The sequence below is a fragment of the Lichenostomus cassidix genome, chromosome 4 (genome assembly GCF_008360975.1).
Source record: "Lichenostomus cassidix isolate B80296 chromosome 4, HeHo_3.0, whole genome shotgun sequence".
Classification (NCBI taxonomy): domain Eukaryota; kingdom Metazoa; phylum Chordata; class Aves; order Passeriformes; family Meliphagidae; genus Lichenostomus; species Lichenostomus cassidix.
Genome location: NC_139484.1, coordinates 564867 through 590888, shown reverse-complemented (window position 1 = coordinate 590888; position 26022 = coordinate 564867). Strand labels below are relative to the sequence as shown.

Sequence of the window (26022 nt, the reverse complement as noted above, 5' to 3'; positions counted from 1 at the left end):
AATGACTGCGTGTTTGACAAAATCTAATACATTCAGCACTATAAAACAAGTAATTTAAATTCAAAGGTTTTTCTTTCTGCAAAGAAATAATTCTGAAGGATAATTTATCTTTGTTTTGAGTTTTGGTTTTTTTCATAATTTATTATGCATTTTCACAGGTTTGGAGATACCACTTTGCAGGAAAACATTAATCAGGAAAACCTAGAACTTCTTAAAGAATATTACAAATTATTTACGGAAAAAATGCCTCCTGATTGTGAGTACAAAATAATGCAATATCCAGATGGCTTTGAAAAGCTTTGATGGCTGAAAGATTATAAGACAGTAATATTAACACAGCTCCATAACTTCTGCTATGAATTTAAACATTTTGTATCTGTACACAGCCTTGCTGAAGTCAAGAGTGATTTCAGGCCCAATGCCACAGAAGAAATTACAGGGAGAATGAAGCAGAGTAATGATGAACTGAACAGCTATTTAAAGTTATTAAGAGAATAAGCTTCTTAATATTTCATGTGGAGGACAGTCTGTATCTACTGAATTTGTACAGGAATACTTGGTGGGAAATTTCATCAGTTTCAGTCATTCCTTCTATTCTTATTCTGAAAATGTATTGGGGTTTGGTGAACCACTGAGAAATCTGCAGATGCAAATATAAGCAATGAGCCACATCATCATGATATGAATAACAAGGTTTCATTAGAATAGGCCCTGTATTCCAATTTTATAGAAATTTGATACCATAAACATGAACATTACTATGCTGTTACTCTGATTGTCGAAAGGACTGAAAAGATTATTTGCATCAATCTCATCCTGTTAAAGTACTTTTAATGCCTTAACTATAGTCCCAAATGTTGCAGATTTAACAGCCCCATTTTAAATCCTGTGTAAAGCTTTGATATGTTACTGTGTATAAATACATGTTTATCTTTTATATCAGGATGATTTTAATTTGTTAATAATTTTGACAGAAGAGAAGGCTCTGTTCCTAAATGATGGGCAGGATGCCCATCCATCCACCCACAGACTCAGTATTTCTAGGATTTCTGCAGAGAAACTCATACAACAAGTTAGGTAATTAAATTAGGGAAATCTTGCCAAGAAGATATCGTCAAAAAACTAGCTTTATCCAGGGTTAGGTTTAAGGTAGATCTGCTACCTCATAAATTGATTTGGTTATATAAAAGCAAAAATTTGCATACAGATAATATTGGCTGCCTTTTGTTAACAGAATTTAAACTTGTACTGCCTTCCTGCAGGATTATTAGTGAGCCACACAGTTGCTGGACTTCTTCCAGACTGTGCAGGCTTTTGAAAATTAATCTTGTCTAGTTCATCATGTCTTTTCTGGTTATTATAATCTTGCTTTTTTGTCTACCTTAAGATCTGAGTCTCTTCTTTATAAAAATTCTTTTAGAACACAAAGCACCTGTTGGCTCCATTGCTCTTCCCAGTAGCTCCCTGCCATTTTATGGAATCTCTCTTTTGCCTTGGAGGAATGTGCCTTTTAAACCACACCCCTGGAAAATAGGTGAAGGTCTCAAACTTGCTCATTTGGGGGAGGACTTTATTCCCCCCCCTGTTCCACCACCTCTAAAAGCCAAACCTCCATACAAGACTGGCAGCAGCCCTGGTGCTATAGCCTAGTGAGAGCCATTCAGTACTGATGGCTCTTTGATGGTTTTGTCCCACCTTGCCAGACAGTTTCCTGCAGTGCTGTCCATGCTACAAAATAAATGCAAAACCCTGTTCCTAAAGCTGTTAGTTCCAAACAGTGCTCATAAAGCCCCACAGAACTTGGGGACTCACAGCCCTGTTTGCCAGGCTGTTCCTTCGTCCCTTGGCAGCCTTCTTTACTTGCCACTTCATTCATATATTCCCTTTCAAAGAATTCAGTTTTCCACTCCCCGAAAGGTATTGCCACCTGTGCTATTAGTTTTCCTCTCCTGTCTGTATTTCCCCTTGTCAAAAATGTTCTTCCTTGTAACTAAACAAACACTGACTTTCTGTCTTCTTTTAGATAAACATATAATCTGTCGTTCACCAATTTCTTAATCTCTTCAATTCTTTTACTGGAAACTGAGAATAAGAGTGTGTTCTCAGAAAGATTCCTACCAAAAATGCCCACCAAATATAGCACTGGTTTAGGCACCAAATGGTACTGCTTTTATAGAAAAGCTAAGGGCAGTAATGATCCAAAAATATAAGATTGTTGTTTAATAGCACATAATTAACTGAAAACAACAACTATGGGGTGTTTGGTACTTCCAGACTGCCCCCCTTACAATCTAGGAGCCTGATTTGATGGTTTAACACTGCAGGGGACACAAGGGGTTTAAGCAAGTGATCATTCCTAGTCAAGGTGCAGCTCATTTGGCAGTACTATAAATTAGGAGACTCTTGCTTTACATGTGGTGAAGTCACCTCTCCAAGGTGTTGCATTTTCTACTGTGAACCAAAGGAAAGCCGCCTGGAAACAATAAAATGTTTAGTGATACATTTGCCTAATCTCGAAGCATCTCTGTCATTGTGTGCTTTGCATTTTAAAGAAACAGATGCAGCCATAAGTGTAATAGTCTAGCAGAGTGTGATGTGGTTTTGTGTGCTCTGCATTATCTAAGTGTATAATCAGGATTTGTAATACACAGTTAAAAAAACACATTAAGATTATTGCAAAACTAGCTTGGATGTACTTTTTCCTCCTTTTTTTTGTTTATTTGTTTGGGGATTTTTTTATTTTAGGCAACGCAATACGACTAAAGCAACTTAAACATTTTTTGAATAGTTCTTTTTGAGTGTATTTAAGTTACTTCTTACTATGAATCATGGATAAGGGAAACCACAGAATTTATTAGATGTAAAAGGTTAAAAACCTGTTGATAAGAGAGATCATTCTGGCTTTCATCAAGTTAGGGGAGTGGATATTGCCTTCATTAATAGTTACCTCATTTTTATTCTTTCAATTGAATATAAATCTTCGGGCTTGCATTGTTGTTGGTTTTTGTCCCTCACTGGATGAACAACTTTTTCTTCTTAAAGAAACAGTATCCATTTACCAATTTGGTGTCATTTTGTTTCAGTTGATTTTGGGCCTTTTTTGGTTTTGGTGATAACTATAATTGAATATCTTTTTACTTCACCACCATGAGAAGAAAGAATTTCAGAAAACAGATTTTGGTTGTTTCTATTGATTTTCAAAACTAGTGAAAATAGATGTAACATTAGAAAAAACCCTGCTGTATACATATGAAAGAGATGAGGAAATTAAACTGCCTGCTCTTGAATTTTTGCTGCAGATGTAGGATAAATTAAACTTAAGCTCAGATGCCATACCCAGAAGAAGCAGGTAAAATTTTGGATTTTATGTAAAACAGAAATTATTTTCTACTTCAAAATAAAGCCCCATTTAATTTCAGATTGAGAACACCCTTTCTTACACTTATTAGGGTATGCTTAGTGCTGTTTAACCTTTGAGTTATGTTTTATAAGAAACTAAGGCACCATTTCAAAACAAAAATGAGATGTTTCATTTTGAAAGAAAAACAATTTTTTAATTTTGAAATTAAAAAAAAATCCCATTAAAGCAGGTCTTAATACTTTCAGTTTTTTCTCTTCTGATTTCCATTGACTGTCTGTAATAGCTGATGAACAGAACTGCAGCTGAGATTTGATTTTTTTTTCACAATCCATTTATAAGGTAAAGGTTGAAGATACTTCGATTTTCCACATGAAGATTAGGGAGAACAACCCAATACTCAGAAACACATAAGGCTTGCTTATTCCCTGTATATTTAAATGGTGATTTCTACCTGTGCTTCCAAACAAGGCTGTTAATAATAATAAAATAATAAAATAAATTTTTTAAAATGTTCTTTACTATGGGCATTCTTTGGTCAGGACAACCATATCACCAACCTTACCATAATGAGCAATCTCATAATCCTTTTTATCCAGGTCTACCACATTTTCAAGAACAAAATGATTTAAAGGGATTGCTAGAAAATCTTCATCAAAATATCCAGGCCAAAAAGAGAAAGAATGTAGAAATCATGTGGCTGGCTGCAACGGTAAGCTCTCTTTTTTCAAAGAAATTGAAGAACTAATGATGAACTAATTTTCATAAGCCTGCTGATATTGTAAATACAATGGATTTTAAGGATATGATTGGAGACCTCAGTGGTTAAAGCAGGCAGATGTGCTGAAATGGTTTTCTAACGTAACCCATTCTCAGAGTCACTCATTCCATTCATGAGTGTATCTCCTCTTCCTCCACTTAAATTACTGACATTTTGTTTTTCTTGCTTTTTGCACTGGTAAAACCTGCTCAAATTTGAGCCATTTGATTAATATCCATTCTTTGATAATATAAAATTAATCAAAATATTTTTTTTTTAGTGTCTGTAAGCCTTGAGGTATGATGTGATGTGGGATGTGATTGCTTGCTCTGGCTTTTGTTTACTATTGCTGCATTCAATTTTTGATTTTCTGTAATTAAATTACTTTCAAAAATAAGTGTTGCAAAAGACATGCAAATGACAGACAATCAGACATGAGAACACAAAGAAAATTGTTTATCAAATAGTGATTAATACTTATTTTGCTTTATTCTCATAATTCCTGTTTCCCAGTTCTGTGGGGTTTGCACATACCTATTGAAAAAAAAGGCCAGAAAAAACCAACTCTCAGATGTTTTATAAAGAGCTCAAGCTTTTCAGGAATGTGAAATTCAGCCAGGTAGTCATCTTCTATTCAGAAAAGTATCCTTGGTATGTCTGCCTCCTTATACCAGCAGGGAGTTTTGGTATCTACTGAAATTGAAGCAAGGCTTTGTGTTTTGGAAGACTTTAATATGTATATGCCCTTCAAGGCAAATAAATATTTGATACAAAATTATTAATAACATTTCCATGACTTTTTATTAAAACTAGGGAAAAGACTATCTTAACTATGTCTTTGTTTTAATAACACTGCTGTAACTTTCATATTACTAATAACATTTTGCCATGTGGTGAATAAATATTATCACATGCTATTGCAGTAGAAATCCTTTGTAAGTAAAAATATAAGTTTTTCTTGCAGTACCACTCCTGCAATTACTATGAAACATTGCTTTCAAAAAAGTAAAAGATACGTCAGTACAGAATAGTATAAAATGAGCTGCAAAGAATATGACTGAATGTGCTTAATCTTTGGGTATAGAAAGTTGTATTTTACCATCTATTTGGGGTTCCCTGAAAATAATTTCATGGGTAAAAAGCATTTTTTGGACATACAAAGTATTTCAGGTTATTTTCTTCACTGATTTCTATTTCTCTTTAGGTTACCTTACTTTAACTTTCTGAAATGTGTATTTCTGGAACCATTCACCTCTATTGTTACACCTCTGTTATACCATGTTCCATTTATTTCTTGAAAAGGATGTAAGAATGTAACTTTGTCAGTGCAGTAGCTGTGCAATATCACTTTTTTATTGCTGTAGGGGTATGAGATTCCACATATGTATCTGTACCTGCATGCAATCCCTGATAAAATGGAACTGTGAAAATAAATCTTATAAAAATTAAGTCTATTTCTTCTCCTCCTATAACATCTCTACATCAGAGCCCATCACTCATCCAGAATAATTGCCTGGGATTTTTTAAGACTTTATTATGACTTTTTATTTTTAAAATTTTTTTATGACTCATTCATGTCAAATAGTCCCAATAACTCAAGGACTTCCAAAGAGACTAGTGTAAAGAGAATTAATCTCTTCAATTAAGCAGGTAACTTCTTTCACCGCAATTTTAAAAAAACAATCAGATTGTACTTTATTTTAATCCCACTGCAACTGTTCAAATTTTTAAACAGATTTAACTTTTAAAATTTTGAATTATAGAATGGAAGAAACACTCACAGGTTCTCCCTCACTACCCTGTACCACTTCGGGTTCTGAGTCAATTAATTGATTTCCTGAAATTAAACTTTTGAGATTGCCCTCACCATGGTATCACAAAGACCTTAAAGACTCTAAGTATTTTCTGGGCCATTGATTTTAATAGAATTTGTGAGAATGCAATTAAAGGATGAAGAAATGCTTATTTGCTGAAGTCACATTATAGAGGTCATGTGCCTGTTTCATCCTGCAAGTTCCCCCATGAGAGCTGAGGTGGGAAGTTCCTTTGGATGATTACTGCTGTAATTTATTGTCTTGCCCCATTCTCATAAACATATTGGGGTCTGACGCTCTTACACCCGTGGTTCTCCAGGGATAGGAGCCAGCAAAGCAAAGTATTACTTTTTCTCAGGACAAATTATTTCTGGGGAAAGGTAGATCCACACTTGGGCCCAGCAGTTCTCCTTCAAACTTTTCTTCTTCTAGTAAAATACTGTTTGAACCCAAAGTATATACAAAGGGACTGGTACAACCACAGACTGATTCTTAAGGGGAGAAATTATCCTCAATAATGTCTTGTTTTCTTTATGCCTTCTTACTTTGTTAAAGTATACAGTGAAAGTAAACAATCCATGGCAGCTGTTTGTGTTAAACTTATTAATTCTGGGTCACATGTTGAACAGTTTACCTATTGAAAATAAAAACTATTTAAGTTCAGGTGTGTCTGAATCCATACCTTCACAAGAAGTTAGTATGCTGCATTCATGTTAGCGAGTTAGGCTTTACCAAGGTTTTTCTCTATGCATTAGGTGTTCAGACAACTGAGCTTTCCTAGAATAGGGTGGTTGTCAGAGAAAGTGAGGAAACAGTGATGTTTCTTTTATAGCCTAGGCCAACAAAAATCCTTTCGATTTCAAGTTCAGGAAATTGGATATATGGATACTAACTTTACATAGGTGTTTTCTTCTTGAGAAATACTGCAGCTCTCTGGATTGACTTTCTGGGCTTGCAGAGCTGTAGGGGGGCACAGCCTGCCTGCTCTGAGAAGGGCCAACCTGTAGGGCCTCCCTTGTTTCAGATTTGCCGGAAGCTGAACGGAGTGCGCTTCACCTGCTGCAAAAGTGCCAAAGACAGGACATCCATGTCGGTGACGCTGGAGCAGTGCTCCATCCTGAGGGACGAGCACCAGCTGCACAAAGACTTCTTTATCCGGGCGCTGGATTGCATGAGAAGGTAGGTGGGGTTCCGTGCACTTGGAGCTAAGCCAGGACCTAGACCACAGAGGGTCTAAAGCTGCTTGTAAATGCCCAGCAGAGCCCAGGCCTGGCTGAGCAGCAGCCTGACAGCTGGTGAGTCATTCTTTGGAACTGTGGGTTTGATCAGTAATTAACAGTTTCTGAGATAGGTGTGTGAAACCTTGGATTGTCAGCTCACTGACTGTAGAATCTGACCAGTGGTCTGAACAGCAGTAACTCTAAAAACGTTATATTTCAGTTTTGAGGGCATTTTAAAAAACATTTACACAGTCATAAAATCATTTGTATAACATTTGTGCAAATACTGCAAAAGCAAAAGAAACATTTGTTACAGATGGCAATTCCTACTAGTTCCCATTATTGAAAAGAAACGTCCAAGTACGTTTGGACTGATGGTGGTTGCCACTTTTACGTGATAAAATCATTACTGTGCTTTTAAAAAAGTTAATGAAAATATGTTTCATTCTAAATTGCAACTATGCAGAAATTGAGGCTGATGTTATCAGGAATGTTTAATTAAAAGATGTAATGATTTCTCATTACCTGAATCTTTGATGAATAAAAATCTCATTCAGCAAACCACTTTTGATCGTGAAATGAATCCAGATGTTAGATTGTCTAAAGAAACTTTCATCTTTGGTTTTAATCATATCATAATAATTTTAATAATATTTTCTATAGGACTTTTAAAAAATGTATCCACAACACTAGAATAATATATAACTAAGGTCCCTGCAAAACTAATAGAAAATATTTTGGTCAGCCTGCAAAGAAGTAACTGAATCGTATATCAGACTTTTGTGAGACACAAATTGTTTGTATGGTGGATTTGCAAAGATCATACTAAGTAAACATTCATGTTTACCGTTTGTAATGGGTCATTCTGGACCTTCATATTTATTATTGCCAAAATAGGTGTTTAATGTCTAGATTAATACTATAGGTTTACCCACATAGTGTCCTTTTATATTTTGGCAAAGATAGCTGTTCTAAAGGGAAAAAGGTAATTTTACAAAGAGTAAATGAGCAGGGGTGGCTCAGTTGTAGGTTTGGTTCACAAGGTGCTGCTAATGCAGTGAGATGTGGTGTACTGACCTGAGCTGTATCGTTTTGTGTGCGTTGTTACCTTGCATAAATCCCTCAGTCTCAGCTGTAATTCAGTGAGTGAATGGCTTGTGTGCAGTCCTTCATAACTACACGTTTTATCATTAATGAATTTTGAGTTTTCTGTGTTAAATTTCATTTGTGTTGGCATTTCAAATGCTTTTTTTCTTGTGTTATGTCTCCAATAAATTCAAAAATGTGTAAGCTACAGTAAGTTACCAGACACAGGAGAACAAATTAATTATATAAAATCATCATAATGTTAGAATAGCAGTGAGTAGTGGATTGGAAAATTTTCACAGACATAAACATAATTTAGAAAAAACCCTAAATTTTTAGTACAAAAATCTAGTAGGTTTTTATAGACCAAAATATAAGTGATTCTGAGTGGGTTTATATCGTGTGACTGATTTAAAAGTTGAGAAGATTAACACATTAGTTATATTTGCAGGTAACAGTAATTTGAAGTCACAAAAGAATGGTGGAAAACCAAAAGAATCTGAAGAGTACTTAAAAATTAAATTAGCAGATGGGTATATGAGGTTGAAGCACCATTACAACAATGTAAAATCTGTTGGATATACTGTAGTTTTAAACAGAGAAAACCTTTATCCTGCTCTTTCTCTGTGAATGGATTTTAAACTTGAACTAAAGTAGGTGAAAAGTGTGTTGTATGGAAGGCAATAATTTTGGCTCCGGTGCTAAGATTGTCTGAGTATTAAAGCAAAGGCTTTGCAAGTAGTGGAAGTAGCATACAAAATAAACTGCACCATCAGGATAATAAATAAATAAATAAATAAATCTCTTAACTAGGCCAGCTGTTATCAGTCTAACCCTGTTCACATAACAGCAGGTTTGGAAACAAAATTGAAAAAAAAAAAAGAGCACCCAAATTACTCTTTCTCCCTCACAACTTGGTGAATGAAAGCCCAAAGATTCAGAACAGAAGAGCACAAATGTCAAATGGGTGCAATGAACTTTACTCTGTGGTGCCCCCAATGAGAGCTGGTCTGGCAGTTTAAGAGCTGACTTTGGGTGCAGGTTTTTTGTATCTTTGGTGCAAGAGACATTGAGTAGGGCCTGCTTGTTCTCACTCCCCAGTGCTGGAGTGCCTCTGGAGCAGTGCTGGAAGGGACTCAGGGACACAGCATGGCTGGCTGGGTGCTCTGGCAGGGACCTCCAGCTGGGCACTGCTCCTGTGGCAGACGGAGAAAGGTGCATTGCACACAAAGGCAATTTGAGACAGCAAGCTGGGAAGGAAAGAGCAGATAGGCAAAGGGGAGGAGAAAAAAACGTAATTTCCACAGGTGTTTCAGCTAAACGTCCTGTATTTCACGTGAGGAAAGCTTGGCAGCTGTGTTTTTGAGGTTTGTGTGAATGAGGTCAACACACTTGTTTGGTAGCCATTGTGGCACTTGTCCCTTGGAAGTTTCTTTTTATTTGATAACTTTTGCAGACTGTTATTTGAAAGACAATGCTGTGCATTTCTGAACTTTTCGTTAGCTACTTTTAGAAACTCTTAGAATGATTTTCACATCTAAAAGAACCTATTTTGTTTCAAGGTCAGACAGAGAAAAACTATTTGCCATTTAATTTACAATTTTAGCAGTTTTTCCCAATGAATCTTCTCTAGATCACTTTGTTAAACTTTGCCAATCAAATCCATTTGTGCTGATTGCCACAAATTGCTTTTAAGCCTTTCAAAAGAACAAGTGGACATGAAAATTTCAATTTTAACATCCAGAATCCTAACAGACTGGATTGATCTTTGAAAGGTTTCTTCCAAGAGTTAACAGTAGGAGATAGAGACTAATGTGAAACTAAGTAAGTTGTAGAAGTAAATGGTGATCCAAAAGCAGCCTTTATTGGAAATGCCGTCATTTTGAGAGATGAAGATTATAAAGGTGCCTCTGTAGCTGTAAGGCTTTTCCTTTTCCTGCCAGTGCTGACACAGCTTTGCTGACTGTTAGAAAAGGGAAACGTGCTTACAGCTTCATGCTTTCTTGCCACCAGAAATTTGGAGATGCTGGACTGTGTGTCGCTGCTTGTTAGCTTCTTTGGGGTCCCCAGAATTGTGAGCAATCCAGAAGCGATTCCCGATGCTTCAGTGTATTTGCTTCGGCGTACATTGCATAACCCTGTTTTGGAAAATACTGCCAGTAGCTGTTTTTTAATGGCTTAGTTTGTAAATGAAATCATTGTCTTGCAGTGATAAACTATACAATGTTCATTGCTTCTTTGTATTAAGAAAAAAGGCTGTACAAGAACCCTATTAGTTCTTCCTTTAACTTATGAAAAAAGGGTCAATGAAGCAATGATGGAAATGCAAGCTTTTTCCTTTACCATGTGTAATAAGTGGTTTTGTCTTCAGTCATAAGTCTGCCCATTATGATGCTGCAATTGGTGTGTACCTGAAGCAGCCATTCTATAAATAAGTCCACATATTGTAATTTCCTCGAAATAGGTATGTGATTTGCATTGATCTTAGTGACATGCATAGGGCAGAATGAGGAAAATCAATATATCATCCCCTCTGTATCGAGAGCTTGCAATTCACATCATATTAAAATACTGTTTATAATGTCACTGCCTCTTTCAAATCATTTTTTGCAGGCATCAGTATTCTTATTTTCCCTTCACCGATACATGAATATTTCCTATCATTCAATGCTAACTCTATTCCAAGAGACAGTAGAGACCCAAAACTGATTTACCTGAGTTCATTGCGTAGCTGTCAGATGATTCTACTTTTTGTCTTTAGAGTTGGCCACTGTTAAGGGAGGATAGACCCTGGTAGGCAAAACATAATTAAGCAGTTCTGTAAAAAAAAATTGTTTTTCCTTTTCTGAACCTATTTAGCTTTAATGATTCAGTGACAGGGTCCCTTTTGGGGGCCATGCATGAGTAGGGAAAAAACTCAGAATCTACTGTCTTTGAGCATATTTCCAATAAAGCCTCAAAAGTCATAGCAAACAAATGGAATGGCAAATCCACTCTCTATAGTCAATCCTCCATGCTGTCAGCCTATCATCATTCTTAGCAGGGCACAAAACCTGTCACATATTTCTGACACTGAATACAAAATTTGACTCAATGTGGGACACACTGTTTCCACTTAAAATAGCAGTTAAGGATATTTCAGGGTATTTTAGATAAATTGCCTACCAAAAATCTGATTGAAGCACAAGTATAAAGAATGAATGATCTGGGCAACAGCTATGGGGTTTTGATAGGCAAATTATGAAAAAAATACCTCCTTTTTTAAAGAGCTGTTTGAGGACAGCTTTTCTTAAAAATGTGTGAGTTGAGGAGGAGGAATAGCTCTAGTAGCTCTTTAATCAGGGACTTTCAGGTGTTCTGGGTGCTGAGATGCACCTTGGTCAGGGAAGAGCCTGAACCAAACACCAGAGCTGTGATTGCCACATGGACCAGGAAGCAGGAGCAAAGGGAGAAGATTAGAGACAGGGATGATCCATGTGCAACCCTCTCTGTGCCTTTCTCCCATCTCCCAGCTTTTACCCTGCCCCTGTGGGCTTGTGGCAAGAGATGCAGCACATGAGGAGTCACACAAAAGAGGAGGCACAAGTTCTCCTCTAACCTTTCCCTTTTCCCAGCCCATCTGATCTTCTCCATCTTTTTCTTTTCTTCTAAGAGCACTAGTGCAGTGTAAACAAAACTTTCAAAGGAGAGCCTCACTTCCAATATAGATTTTTACATCCTGCTATGGCTGTTTAGAAAGTTAACATCTATATTTTGTGCCACAAAATTTAGATGATTTGCATCACCTGATGTATTGACAGAAGCCTAAAACTAAATTACTAGTTTGGGGATTTTTTTAATAGCCAGAGTGTGCCGAGGAAAAGAAAACTAAATGGGGAGAGATAGTCACAAGATATAATGGGAGTCAATGCCATTGACACCTTGCTGGAGCCTTTTAGAATTAAGGTTTATTCCTGACCATCCTTCTGGAAGAAGGAGGAGGATTATAGACAGTCATTGTGGCCAAAGTATCAAACAGTAGCTTGAAAAGGCTGTGTTAAATCTAAGCTTTTCTGATATAACTTCTGAATTTCACAGAATTGAACTTTATAATGTGTCTTGAAAGCAATTCTCAGGTTTTAAAGGCTTAAAACAAACCAAGGGAAAAAATAAAACAAAGGCAACCCATGCAGGCTTGATTTGCACTCTGGAAGGTCCTGAGGTTCAGACTTCTACATGGACAAATTAAGTAAGTAGAATTGTTTTATAATATAGTCTCACACATTGTGTCTGGTTCACCGGGGTCAGATGTTTGAGTTCATGTTTTGCAAGGGAATGTTCCCTAGCTGACTGCAGAAGTTTCATTGTCCTGCACCTTATTTCTCCAGCTTCCTCCTAAGTGTGGTTTTCAGACTTCTTTCTGATTAACATCCTAGTCAGAGTCCCGAGAACTCTCTCATGTGATCTTTCTCCCTCTTTTTCACTAGACTTTTGCTTGAATATTTCCCTCCTTCCTCTGTGACATGTGCAGCTGCCTCTTCCTTCTCCTGTTCAGAGTTTGGGCACTGGCCTCAGTCACAGCACAGAGAGCACAGCACAGCCAGTCCCCTGTCTCATGGCTTTGGCTTCACCTTATGGCAGTCATCATCTGCCAGGGAAAAGAACAGCAAGGAAAAGCCTTGTCCAGCCCCTTGACCTGCCATAGATTGAATCCTCACAGTATTTACCTGCTGAATTTTAACAAGGTTTTGTGAGAAAGAGATTTGAGAGTCTTGCAGGAGCAGGCTCTTTTGATAGTTGCACTCTCATATTTTTATTTCTTTGGTGCAGCATATCAAATCCTGTTCTTCAGCACAGAGGTAATTCTCTCAAAAAAATAGGGGGGCTGAGAGCTGTATTTTTTTCTTCTTTAAATGACATTGTAAGTCTGAATTTTCCATTCAAAATGAACTAACAGTTGAGAGTAGATTCTTAATGGAAAGCATTGTAGAACCTTAATTAGAATTACCTTTCCCCTGGAATCTACAATAATATTCTTGGACCAATCACTTGGGAGGAAGGGATGTTCAAGGGAAAACAGTGAAAACCTTTGCCACACTTTGCAAGGAATATTTCAAGAAGTGACTGAGTCTATGTTGATGTAGCAGGCAGTAAGCAAGAATTCTGAAATAATGTTTTGTTTTCCTGTCAGTCCATCAGGGGAATGTAGGCCCATTAGCTATCTGTATTGTGTCTAAATTTTGACACCAGTGTTGGGTGAGTGAGTCCTTGAAATGCATCTGCTCCTCCTTCAGTGACTACTTAGGGAAGGTGGGCACTTCAAGGGGACTTAAAACCTGACAGTAAATTTTAAGTAGTAGGAAAATACTAATATATCACTTGCAGTGTATAATATGTTATTGTATATATAAAAATAGTTCCTTTTCCATTGAAAAAGAAAATGTTAGATCATGTTTAGCTTTCACCTTTGTGACAAGAAGCAAACCTTGCTTCCCAGGGACCTCTTTGCTGAAGATCAAGGCTCTTGCCCATTGACTTAAGAATGTATGTGACAGAGTTCTCCAAAGGAGAACTGGATTAATGGAATTCCAATCAAAGGCTTGCCCTGTTCTGAGTTGTTCTGCTTTGATTTGTACGTTTTATTTCTCCCTGAGATATTGACAAGGTAAACAATCTGTTAAGTAGCCCAAATTATTATGTGTCATATCTTGATCCAAATGAGAGTATAGAGAATTGAGCTTTGTCTTTGCTCTCTGTGAATGTTTTAATCATGCAGTATAGACAGTAAGAAATGTGTTTAATTAATGACTAGGTGCACTCTATGGTCACTTAGTTTTACAAACCAGCCAAATGAAAAAACCTTATCCAATAAATTTGGTTTCTCATTTAGTGCCACAATCTGTGTTTGGATGCTTAATAGTGCAGAAGTGAATTTAAAGACTGCACTTGATTAATTACAAAATTTAAAAAGAAGGAAAAGGAAAATGCTTCTTAAAAACCTCTTCTAATGGAAAGTGTTTCTGTCACTTTTGTCATACATAGATTGCAGGCCCATAGTTCTCCAGGATTTCACCTGTGATGGTTAGGAAAAGGTAGCATGCAAGGAGTCAGATCATCCTAAAATATTGTTTGGTGTTCACTTTTGAGTTTCTTTTAGTTGTTCATGGAAAACTTCATTATTGCTTATTTAGAGCTTCCATGAAAGGCTAGGTCTTATCAGAAATCAGAAACCAGATGTATTATAATCACCAGACTGAGTAATACAAGGTTTCTTCCTGTTAAATTTCAGTTTTATTAAGATTTTCTGGAAGATTGTGTGGGAAAAGTCCTGTATGCATGTTTATTATCTGTCCTATAGATGAATTACCATGGCTATGGCCATGTACAGCGAAATCTCAGTAAGAACAACACTGCCAAGTCTAAAATTTAGGTAAGAAAGAAGCTGGAAATGAGAGTAAGAGGGCAGTAATAGCACACAATAGCTGGTTAAAGCTATAAAACGTGCAATCTCTTCAATATGTTGTTGGCCTCTAAAACAGTGTTCTTCTAAGAATAATATAACATGGGCGGGGAGAGCTCATAACTTCCTTCCTGCAGTCCCAGAAATCTACAAACTATCAAAAGGTTGCAGGGAGGACAGAAAAGAGAAGCAGCCAGCTGCTCTTCCAAAAAGGTGGTTTCACATTAGAAGATTCTGCATCTCTTCAGGAGAAAGATGATGCTACAGGCTACAGGCTAAAGTGTCAGGTTAGAAGTCTGGTTGAATTATGTATGAAGCAGGTAACAGACACTTTTAGGTTTATTTCTGCTCTCATTTTAGATTCCCTTAACCCCTTCATAAACTTAATTTCTCTTTGTAGGAATGTCCTCTGCTTGGATAATCATCTTTTCTCATTCAGCACCCCTATTTCAGTTTTCTTCCGTAAGTTCCATCCCTAGGGATGCTACGCAGGCTCAGGGCCAGTCACCATCTCTAAGAACTGGCCTGGTGCTTGTTATGTACGTGACGTGAGAGAATCTGGCATTCTATCTCCGTATTCTCTTTTTCCATTTATTATTATGTCTTCATAAGGCCACTCGGCATGTTCTGTTGTACAATTCTGCTTTCAAATAATTATGGTCCTGTTCAGCTTCGGCCACTGGATCTGAAATTTTCTATCTCAGGGAAAGAATCTATCTTTAGGGAAAGAATCTAAAATCGTATTGGATACAAAAATAGAAGGAGAGACATAATTCCACCCTCTTCCTCCTCCCCCAATATTTCATATCCATGATTTGAGAAACTATCTGCGATGTATGAGGTTTTCCCCCTTCATTCTGCTGCTGTTTTCTCTTTCCAGTGAGCATTTCTCTATTTCTTACTCTCTTTCATTGTCATCTTGGTGTACAGTATGTTGAAGAACCCTTTTGACTGTAGCCTTTCTCAGGTCAGCTGAGGGAGTTAGTTTTAGCAGTAGTTTCTAGTTGTTGCTTTCTGCAGCAGCGCTGGTTTGGTGAGTGACATTTCATAAACATGTCCTTATCATTACAGCAGCCACTGGCAGCCTTTCACTGGCACAGCTGGCGGAAACAAGTTCTTTCTCTGTGTTTACCTGCAGTACAAATCCTGGTGGCTATTTGTAGTGGAGTGACTAAAGGACTTTTCATTTGGATTGTTATGTGCTTATTATATATTTCGTACTTTCATGATGTTATCTGCAGTTCCCTGGAGCTACACCCACTAATGGAGCCAGCAGCATTATATCACTATCCTGTTGTCTGGATCACCCAGAGATAAATTTGGGAGATAATTTTGGGAACTTGCATTCTTAACAGCCCAAGTCTCTACTATAATCTGTATAAACAGGAAGCATGTGTTCATAAGGAGGTTGATGCAAAGGAAAGGTTGGAGTGCTCTCAAAATGCACAGCCAAATCCCTCCACAGTTGACTCGTAATGCTAGAACAGTTAAAATAATTGCTGCAGCCCTGGGACTCGGTGGTGTTGCTGTTGTGGTTCTAAACATATCCCTAATGCCAAAATCATTGGGCACTTCTTTGGCGGTGCATCTGCAGTGCTGTTCCTGTGCCCTGCTGTGGGCTTCTTTCCCTGTCAGCTTGTTTTCTGTCCCCAGACTTGATATTGCCACATGTGTATTGTCTTCCAGAAGTGGGAAAAGCCCCTGGAGATGCTCCTAATGCCCCAGGAAGGTGCCAGAGCAAGTTTCTACCTCTGCAGATTCTTGCCATTCCAGGCAAGACTTAGCCAGGATTTAAAGTCCCTTAGACCAGGGAGGTCAGAGGCTGGGAAGGGAATCACTGTTGCCACTCTCTTCTGTCATGGGATTAAATACTTTGGTGTATGACCCAGCCTCCTAGTTAGGTTACCAGTTAATGAGTCAGAAGATGCCTCTGGGTGTGGTTTTCTGGAATCTCACTTATCCTTGTGTGAAACTATTGTGTAGTACATTTATAAGAAATCTTCCTTTTCTACCTCTTTCATTCATCATATGGGGTTCCTGACGTATCATCAGCTTTCATTTCATGCTACAGCCTCCCCCTTCACCTCATTTCCTAACACTGGGGAGAACAAGGTAATGTTTGAGGCTGCTTATCCCTCATTTCAGTTTAGCTGAGCTCAGTCCCTGTGCCCAAAGAGGGAATGCACAGATTCCTGTTCCTTCCCCTTGCACCAAGAACTAGCATGTACCCTTTGCTTCCAGAGGAAGACAGGCTAAAAAGGCATCAGCCAATTATCAGCAGTAGATCAATGAGATGCACCTGGCTTTAAAAAAAAAAAAAAAAATTACTGCTCAGCCACATCCCTACCCTGTCAGTCAGCACTGTTAGATTTGAGGAACTTGTTTAGATTACTAAAAAATTGAAAAGTTTAAGGTGTAATCTGATCACACAGTCATGTATTTCATAAGACCCTGTTGTAGGATCATCTGGTTAATAGTTTGTGTCTTTGATGAGCTGAAAAGTTTGATGAAAAGATATCATTCCTGTCAAAATAATGCTGGGTTTTCTATTCATTTTGCAAAACTCATTCCTTGATGCTTCAAAGTTGGTGATTTTTTTAATTTAAATTCCTTGATAACTCATTCATAACTGTTGACAACAGAGCATCTACAGAATACAAAGTAATCAGCACAGAGAGGTTTGTAACTTCCAGCAAACTGCCCTGTGGTGGTGTGGTAAGCAGGAATACTTATCACATTCCACAACAACCTACTGTGGGAGGGTCCACAGTAGGTTGTTGTAGAGTGTTTTTCATAATACATTTCAGATAAGAAAAAAAAATCAACACTTGGTCTGGTTTGTTTGGTTGTTTTTGGTTTGGTTTGGTTTTTAGCACACTTAGTTTAACCAAGACTAGTATGGTCTCTGTTCTAAGTATATTTCAGCTGAAAGGCTGTTACATGGAAAGCCTCAGGAATGAAATAAAAATGGCTAAACTAGTACTGTGGCAGAGGCATTATTGGCTACTTTTGAAATGATAAAAATAGCATCAGGCAGAGGCAAGCAGCTACAACAACATCTCATTCTCAAAGGTCCATGAAATGATTCTGAAAATCCACGAGAGTCTGCTTTGATAATATTAGTTACAACTGGTTAGAATATTTATTCCATTTGCACTTTTTAATGTCAAATATTTTTGACTCAAAAAGCTCATAATTGACAAGAAAAGGGTGAGACAAAGAAATGTACTTGTATCTCTTTCAATTTTAAAATGGGAGAAAGCTAGTATAGATCTGCCAAGTCACTTATGACATCGCAGTCCCTTTTTTGTTGGAAATTAAATTTGAATCTTCTTTTTCTTTAAAACGGCCTCTTCTCATAGGCTGCTTTGCTTTAAATATAAGTCCTGTTTCTGTACTTGAGTGAGCAATAGCAAAGCTTGTAAACAAAGTTCATTACCTTACTGACATTTCCTATTCTGCACATTACTAATTCTCTTTTCTCACTCCGTTTTGCTGCTTTGGTTCATGCTGACATACCAAATGCAGCCATACTGGCTGCACAGCAGCCGGGGTTTAAGGCTGGCTGCCTCCTGGACACTGCTGAGCTGGTGTGTAAGCTCTTGAGTGTTGATTGATACTCCTCCTGCAACATCATCCTGAATAAAGTCCTCCCTTGCTTTCCTGCTGCATGGTCGCCTTCGGGAGATGGTTGCTCCCTATGTCACTTTTCTCTGAATGAATTTGCTGCTAAAATAGCATTATCGGCAAATTTGTGTACAATCACTTTAAACTTAGTCTGACATTCCTGTTACACAGATGAACATCATTTGCCATGTGAAGATGCCTTTTGAATTTATTTTTAAAGTGAGCTAGCACTTGTCAGACCACTATGATGTAGTTTATTTTCCCTCATGTGCAGTGGAAGCAGTTTGAGATGTGCTGCTAAATAGGGGGGTTTTCCTTTTGCTTTTGTAGGTTTGTTTTTTCCTGTTGTCTTGCTGCATTCTATAAATACTGATGTGTTCTTGTAGCAACTGACATCCTTCTGCTCTTTCTCAGAGGGAAAAGTACATTCTGGAAAGGAATGGACTTTTCACACGGACAGGGACTCCTTCCACTAGACCCGATCGCTCCAAGCCCTATCCATCCTGGCCCTGAACACTTCCAGGGATGGGGCATCCACAATTCCATTAAGCCCTTAGTGTGAATAGAGCCTTATGTTTCATGCTGACTTTGCTCTACAGAAGTATTAGAATATTTTTTTTGTGATTGTGATTACTGTCTGTCTGACTATAATTTGCATAATTTCAATCTAGTAGATCAAAAGTCAGTAAAATATTTTTCTGCCTACAGGGAATTGAAATAATCTTTTGGTGGTGCTTGACAAGGCAACATTGCATACTTTGAAGTTTTGCCTCCCAAGTATGTTGGTCTGTGTTATAGTGCACGTAATACGCACACACACACACACAATTATAGCCAAATATAGAAATGTAGGAATTGGTACTTTTTAGCTTGTCACATTGCTGATTAAGTATGTGACTTAATTAAGTGAACTATTTAAAATGCCTTACAAACTTTGCAAATATTTTTCCAAGGCAGGAAACTATTTTTAGAGAAATTTTCTGTATCACTGTGGTTTCTGATTGTTTTTTGCATGCTTTGATTGGCAATTAAAAGGTAATTAAAACAGTAGAGACTTTCATGTTCTCTGTTGCCCTGTAGGTTTATTATCTTCAGGTGACAATGCTTGTTTGTAGATGAAGATCTTGGTGGGATAAAAGCTCTAGGAAAATGTGGTCATCTCATATAATGTGATTGAGCTCTTGTTTCTGGTTTTCAGGGAAACTTGAGTGCAGTAACACTTTTCAAATCAGACACTTTTTCTCACTTTCAGACCGAGGGTATTTGCTGGCAAGAGGCTGCTGAGCACAGTGATCTAGAAAAGTCTTTGTAGGCTTAGCTGATTTAAAAAAATATTTTATGACAAATGTATCACAAACTTTTTATTTTCTGTCCCAAAGACAATCATTCTTCCTGCTGTCACAAAGAATCTTCTTTCATGCAGTACAATAGGGATAACAAAGCCATTTGAGTCTCAATTTAAGTTTAATTCCAATGTAATAAACTTGCATGAGGTGGTAATGAACTTGAACTCACAGCTTAGATTTTCTCCTGCATGCTTATACTCAGGCACAGGACACATACTGTCCAGATGCAGTTCTGTTTTGAGAGTGTTTCCCTCTTGAGCAAAATAATCCCTGAAATGTTCTGCTTTGCTTGTTTTTACAGTTAATACAGTAACACCATTTGGAGTTCACCTCTTAGGTTTGAATTAGACCTCCATAAATACACACCCAACAGAAGAAAAAACTATCATAGTGAGTATCAGGATTATATAATTCTAGCAAATAGTGAGTTGGTAAGATAAAGAGACTGATCCTCTGAAACAGAGAGTGATCAGACCAATCAAAACCATTTGGAAAGCAAAACTCAAATGTGTTTCATAAGCCCAGTGCAGTCCAGTGAGTACTGTGCCTATAACAGCCATCGTCTCCCTCAGGTGCTTTGAATTATGACACATAAGTCTTTTCCAAAATACTGGCTTGTGCCCCATATGTTTATTACATGCTTGGACAAACAGCCTTTACGTGAAATAAAGCCGGAATGGCTCTAGCAAAGCCAAAGGAATGACACCAGCAAACCCTGGATAGAAATTTGCTGTCAGAGGTCTCTGGTGAGCCCTGTCCCATGCCCTGCTGCACCAGCTGTATCTCAAGTAGGGAAGGAAATGCATATCTTTAGGATGCTGTGACCAGTCCTTTCTGGCCAGTCTGCTCTCCACTAACAGTCCACACCAACAGTTAAATTAAAAAGCACCTTCTCCCCATGCACTTGGCTTTTCAGGCACAGATGAGGTATCAAACTTCCCCAAATGTGGCTTTCTGTAGTGAGGACTTCACTGATCTCTATGCTAATGTGTAATCAGATGGAATAATGAGTCCACACCGGGCTAGCAGAAGTCTAAAGACCTTTTTTCAGACAGGACCAACACTAGATATTACTGTGGGCTGCTTTATGCAAATACTACAACTTCATTATTATTGCACTACAAAATGCATTAGGCATCCACTTTCCGTTTTAAATGAAGCAATGTATTACTTCAATAGCTACATTTGAAGTTCTCTGCAACTTAAACCACAGATGTTAAAACTATTGGAATTAAATGAACCCCCTCTGAATTGTACTCCTCGAATAGATGAGGGGTTTTTTTTAATTATAAGGTTTATTAAATGAAATATGTATTACAATAGAGAAGAAAAAATCAAATGATCTTATATGGCAAAAATAAAAACTTAAAGCTTGCTATCCATACTCCATTGGGTATGGAATGTGAAAAGAGAAATAAAAGACACTTAATCTTGTTGCAAAGCCTAATGTTCTGTACCACATCATAATGTAGCCCAAAACAGACAATTGCTTGCTCGTAAATCTCGGTTTTTTCTTTTATTCACATTATAGAGAAAAATCAAGACTGTCCTTCAAAACTACTCTGTTGTCAAGTGAGCGTGAAAGTTTATGTTGTTTCTCATCATGTTTGACCATGTTTATGATGCTGGAGAGAAAATCTGAGGCTTGCGAGGTTCATTTTTAGGTGATGCAGTGGCAGTGCAAGTGAGGGCTGGAGATCATAAAACTCTGTGAAGATGGGGGAAGAAAAGTATTGGGCAATTGCCACTGGAGAAGATTTTTCCAAAGACCATTGAATTCAGTGCAACACTTATAATCAAGCTGTTTCTACAATAAAATTTTAGATACCCATTGTATTAATGCCTAGTTAAGGACTCAAGTTCCCAATACTCTCCTGGTTAGTTGCCTGATTTAGGGGCTCTGAATCATCCCATGGATGTTCTGTAGATGTAGGGGAAGCCTGGGCTGTTCAGTTCAGTACCTAAAGACTTGCCACTCATAGTTAAGGAGTATATGATGTGTTGCCTTTGAAAGGAGTTGGATAAGGTATTGGAAGTGTATTCTGTAGTTATCCTGGTAAACAGTTGAAGGTAAAATAAAGGTAGGAAGACAAAACTTAGCCTGAGGAAGATTTTGCTGGCATCAGCACCTGCTGTGCTTTTAAACATAGACTTGTCACTAGACACTGATTTATTTATTATCATGAGGTCAAGGAAGCCAGAAGTTATTAAAAAGAAAAAATGTGTAAGAAGCTATAAGTGCACTGTTAAATTGCTGTTTCAACTTCAGCTGCTACAATATATTGGTTGCTTCCTTTGTTGGTTTGTCTAATTCATACAATAAAATAACTACTGGATGATTTGAAATAAGGTTTAAAGTCCACTTTGGTTACTTTCCTTGTTTACATGGAGAGCAGTTGCCATTAAGCAATGTAGTTATAGTGCATTTATCCTAAATTGCTGTTTATTTTCATAGAAAAGCTTTATTTGATAACTCTTCTGGACAAAGTTACTTTTGCTTACATAATTTTGGCAACTATGAATTCTGCAAATATTTAGCCAGTTTGAGTAGACAGATGTGTAGAAGTTGTTTTCTTCAAAACCTTTTTCAGTATTTCACTAAATGCTGCTCTAATTTTTCTACCATTGTGATTTGGTGTATTTATTTTTTTAAAAGAATTTATTTATAACCAGAGTTCCTTAGTAAAAATATGCAGGTAATAATTTGAATGAATGGGAGGGAGAGGAAGCTTTCTAAATAAAGTATGTATCTTTATGAAAGCAAGTTTTTGGTAGATAACTCTTTCCTCGCCCTCAGGTTGTCTGTTACTTCTTCAGTTGTTAAATTATTTTGTACTCGAGAGAACATTACTGGTCAAATGTAAACCCATTTTTTTCCACTGAAGTTTCCATTATCTGTGAGCAATTCCATCTTAGGGTGGATTATCATATTTTACATTTTCTACAGTGCTCTGCATGTGTTTCATTACTATGCACCATACCTGGGAAAATGTCCCTTATTATTTCATGCACCAAAATACTTTGTCTGCATTGACAAACATCCTTGTCTGACAAGTTGCCGCTGCTGGCCTGCACTCAACATGCCTTTAGCTTTTTTTGAATCTCATATCTGCCATCATTAACAATTCATGCAAGGAGCAAAGCCAAAGGAATTCGTTCAGGGCATTCAGAGTGTTTGCTCTAACCACGTTGTAAGAGAGTAGGAAGGAATCATGAACCACATGGTACACAAAGAGTACACAAGCCAACCCTGTCTCCTTTGTACATTAATGAGACAACAAGAGACTTCTGTTATCATATCATATCATATCTCAGCAGACATAATTTTTTAAAATTGCTTTAGCTGTTTAATTGCAGCTTTTGTGTTTTATAAATTTTATTTAAGCTGTGAGTAGCAGTGCATTAATGGCATATTTAACAAACACAGAATTGAATACTAATAAAAAGAGACAAGCATGATGTCAGGATCCTTTCCATGTATACTGGGCTCCAATGAGATGATGTGAACTGATAATGAGTTTTTAATAAAGTTTAATTGAGAGTAAAGCTATGAGAATAATTGAGATTTTTTTTTAAAAAAAGAGAAATTGTTTAGTTGTCAGAAGTCTCTAAGTGCTTTCCAACAGCCACAGAAGCTCAGGATTAGCCAAAAAACAAGGACAGCATCAGCCTGCTCACAGTTTTTTGGACAGTGGCTGCACCTTTTCATAGTCCTCTGGCCATGAGCAAGTGCTAGAGAGGACTATGAGTGTTAACACATCTCACCCACCCGGAAAGGCAGTATCATTCCCAGTGAGGTTAGTGTGGGATGAGTTATAGGATAATTGAAGGGCATTAGCATTTATTAGAAAGTAAAAGGGATCCAGAATTCCTTAAGGCCTGACATTGTTATGGGCATTTGGGGAGGATGAAATGTTTCTCACTGACAACCTATGTGCTTTTTGGCTGCACCGTAGATTTTTCTGTATGAACACCTGGCCTATGGCTCATATTTATTTGATCCAAGCACCTCAAGCATATGAGTGTTACTGGTTTTCCTAATGATTAAAGAAAACATGGCCAGAAACATGAGCAATGCCAGGATTTAATGTGTCTCAGACCTGACTGTGTTGAGAACTGTATTCTTGTAAAGTGAGTGAAAAATAGGGGGCGCTGGCATTGTCCCCAGCACAACCTCATTCAATGTTGTCTTCTATGAACACTGAAGTTACTTCAAAATACAGGGTTTTTCTGGAAAATTGGAGCAGTGTTTATCTAAAGTGGGGGCACCATGAGATGATGAAGCACTGAAATGTTTCTTAAACTGTTTTCCTTATAGCGTACAAAAAAAGCAGTTAACATAATAGAGTAGAAAAATGCACTGTAGAGAGAAATAACCCTCCACCACCCCAGTGAGGGAAGATTTATACCCTCTTGCTACCTTCTGTGTCCCATCCTAGGGAGGGAGGGAGGGAATGAGGGAAGGAGGGAGGGAGGGAGGGAGGGAGGGAGGGAGGGAAGGAGGGAAGGAGGGAAGGAAGGAAGGAAGGAAGGAAGGAAGGAAGGAAGGAAGGAAGGAAGGAAGGAAGGAAGGAAGGAAGGAAGGAAGGAAGGAAGGAAGGAAGGAAGGAAGGAAGGAAGGAAGGAAGGAAGGAAGGAAGGAAGGAAGGAAGGAAATACTCCAATATTGCTACTGGCTTGCTGCTTCTTTGGAAGAAAATAATAATGGATGAATGTTTCCCATAAAATCCTGAATGTTTCCAATTTCGTTATATGTTTTGAATTTTTCATAGTAAAACACCCTCTTTTCCCAATTATAAGCATTTAAGAAACAGCATCCATCCTGCTTACTTGTGATTGCAATTACCACCAAAAGTGGAAAGCCCCATTGCTGTTCTGCTTGGCAGTTGCATATGTGGCTTGCTGAACAGTTCGTACTTAAATTGTCTCTACCCCAGAGACTCCAAAGTTTCAGGAATTGGCAGACTTCTGTAGAAGGTCCCAAGGCAGTACAGTGAAAACTCTGGTGAGAGTATTTCCTTGCTGCTGATTGTGTGTTTGAGAGAACACAGTCTGCCACATAGAAAAAAATTATTTTATACAAAAATTAGCATGTATCAATAGTTCAATCCAAGTCAGGAAGGAAATTGTTGGGGTTTTTTTATCTGTAAGTGACTCAGCTCATGGTTTAGTGATACTGACGGTGCAGTGAACTCCTCTTCTGCTCAGGGAGTCCTGAGTAGTTCACAGAGCTTATCCTAAGAGCTGCATATTTGATCTTTGGCAAACTGTGAATTACTGTGACTGCACTGAGCAAAACCACCTCATTCAGCTCTTTGTAACAGTAAGAAAAACGTGGCATTATTATAGAGAGGAAGATATTTGCACCTGTGTTATAAATTATTTACTCCTTGCTGTTGGCAAAGATTTAGGGATGCAGGAGGTAAATACATAGCTTACTGGATTTTTAGTCTTTAGTGATCTCAAATCTTCCAAAAGTCTGTTTTTTCTTGATACTAGGAGCAAAACAGTATGGGTTTTCATCTCTTCATTCTCACCATCAGTGCAGTGCTATTTTTGCTTTAAAAGTGAGTCTGTGCCAATATTGTCTTTGTGAGATATGGCAAACTTCTTAATAAATCTGCAGTTGTATTCAAACAAAAACTTCCTTATAAATGCGAGTTAACAACCAAACAGAAAAAGCTTCTTTTCAATATACCGTTTAAAATATTTCAGTTTCAGTTCTCCTCCTTGGTACTTGGGAAAGAAAATTGCTTCCTCCTGAAGAACAGGCTCCAAAAACTGTGGCCGTCTTCTAGAAAGATACTGAAACAAAACAATTAAAATGAAAGAATTACATTCACTCTCAATTTCTCATAGGAAGGGTTTGTTCCTCTAAGTCTCTACACGCTACCTATTAACAGAAAGGACAATAAAGGCATTTAAATGAGAATTTTATCCAGCTTTCTTGTTTGCTCTGAAGGAAGTAGATGGAAAAAATAGTGTGTTTGGGATTCAAATAGAATTTTCCTTGCATTTATGAAGTTCTCTTAAAATCTCCCTGCTAAAAATAAGGTGGTTCATTGGTAGATCTGTTGGGATACAATCTCCAGGTTGCAGCAGTCTGCATCCCAGCTTATGCATTTTTGGGTGGGTTATTTTGGTTAGCTGCCCACCTAACCTAAGCAGGACTACATTTTTTGTTCCTGGTACCAGCTAAAATCAGATTTAAGTGCTTTTTTTTTTTTTTTTTTTTTGTGACTGGGGAATCTACATGTGCATGAATTCCCCTTGTATAAATATAGCCACATACTGTGTGTGCTGCTCAAAGAACAGCTGGGATCAGAACAGATTAGATCTCAAACTGTTAATGTGGTTTTTTTAAAAAAATGT

The 26022-nt window shown here is 37.6% G+C and overlaps 1 protein-coding gene across 7 annotated transcripts in view; it reads left to right on the top strand.

Annotated features, from left to right (window-relative positions):
- Positions 1-26022, top strand: part of INPP4B (inositol polyphosphate-4-phosphatase type II B) — a 317054-nt gene that overhangs the window by 276955 nt on the left and 14077 nt on the right. For 6 of the 7 annotated variants that reach the window (XM_085057498.1, XM_085057499.1, XM_085057495.1 and 3 more), the window contains 3 exons: positions 159-256; positions 3958-4070; positions 6957-7111. In XM_085057498.1, coding sequence (XP_084913624.1) covers positions 159-256; positions 3958-4070; positions 6957-7111 — 366 coding nt within the window. Of the gene's footprint in view, positions 1-158; positions 257-3957; positions 4071-6956; positions 7112-18718; positions 19363-26022 lie in introns of those variants that run through there. The other variant, XM_085057497.1, reaches the window with a different exon arrangement.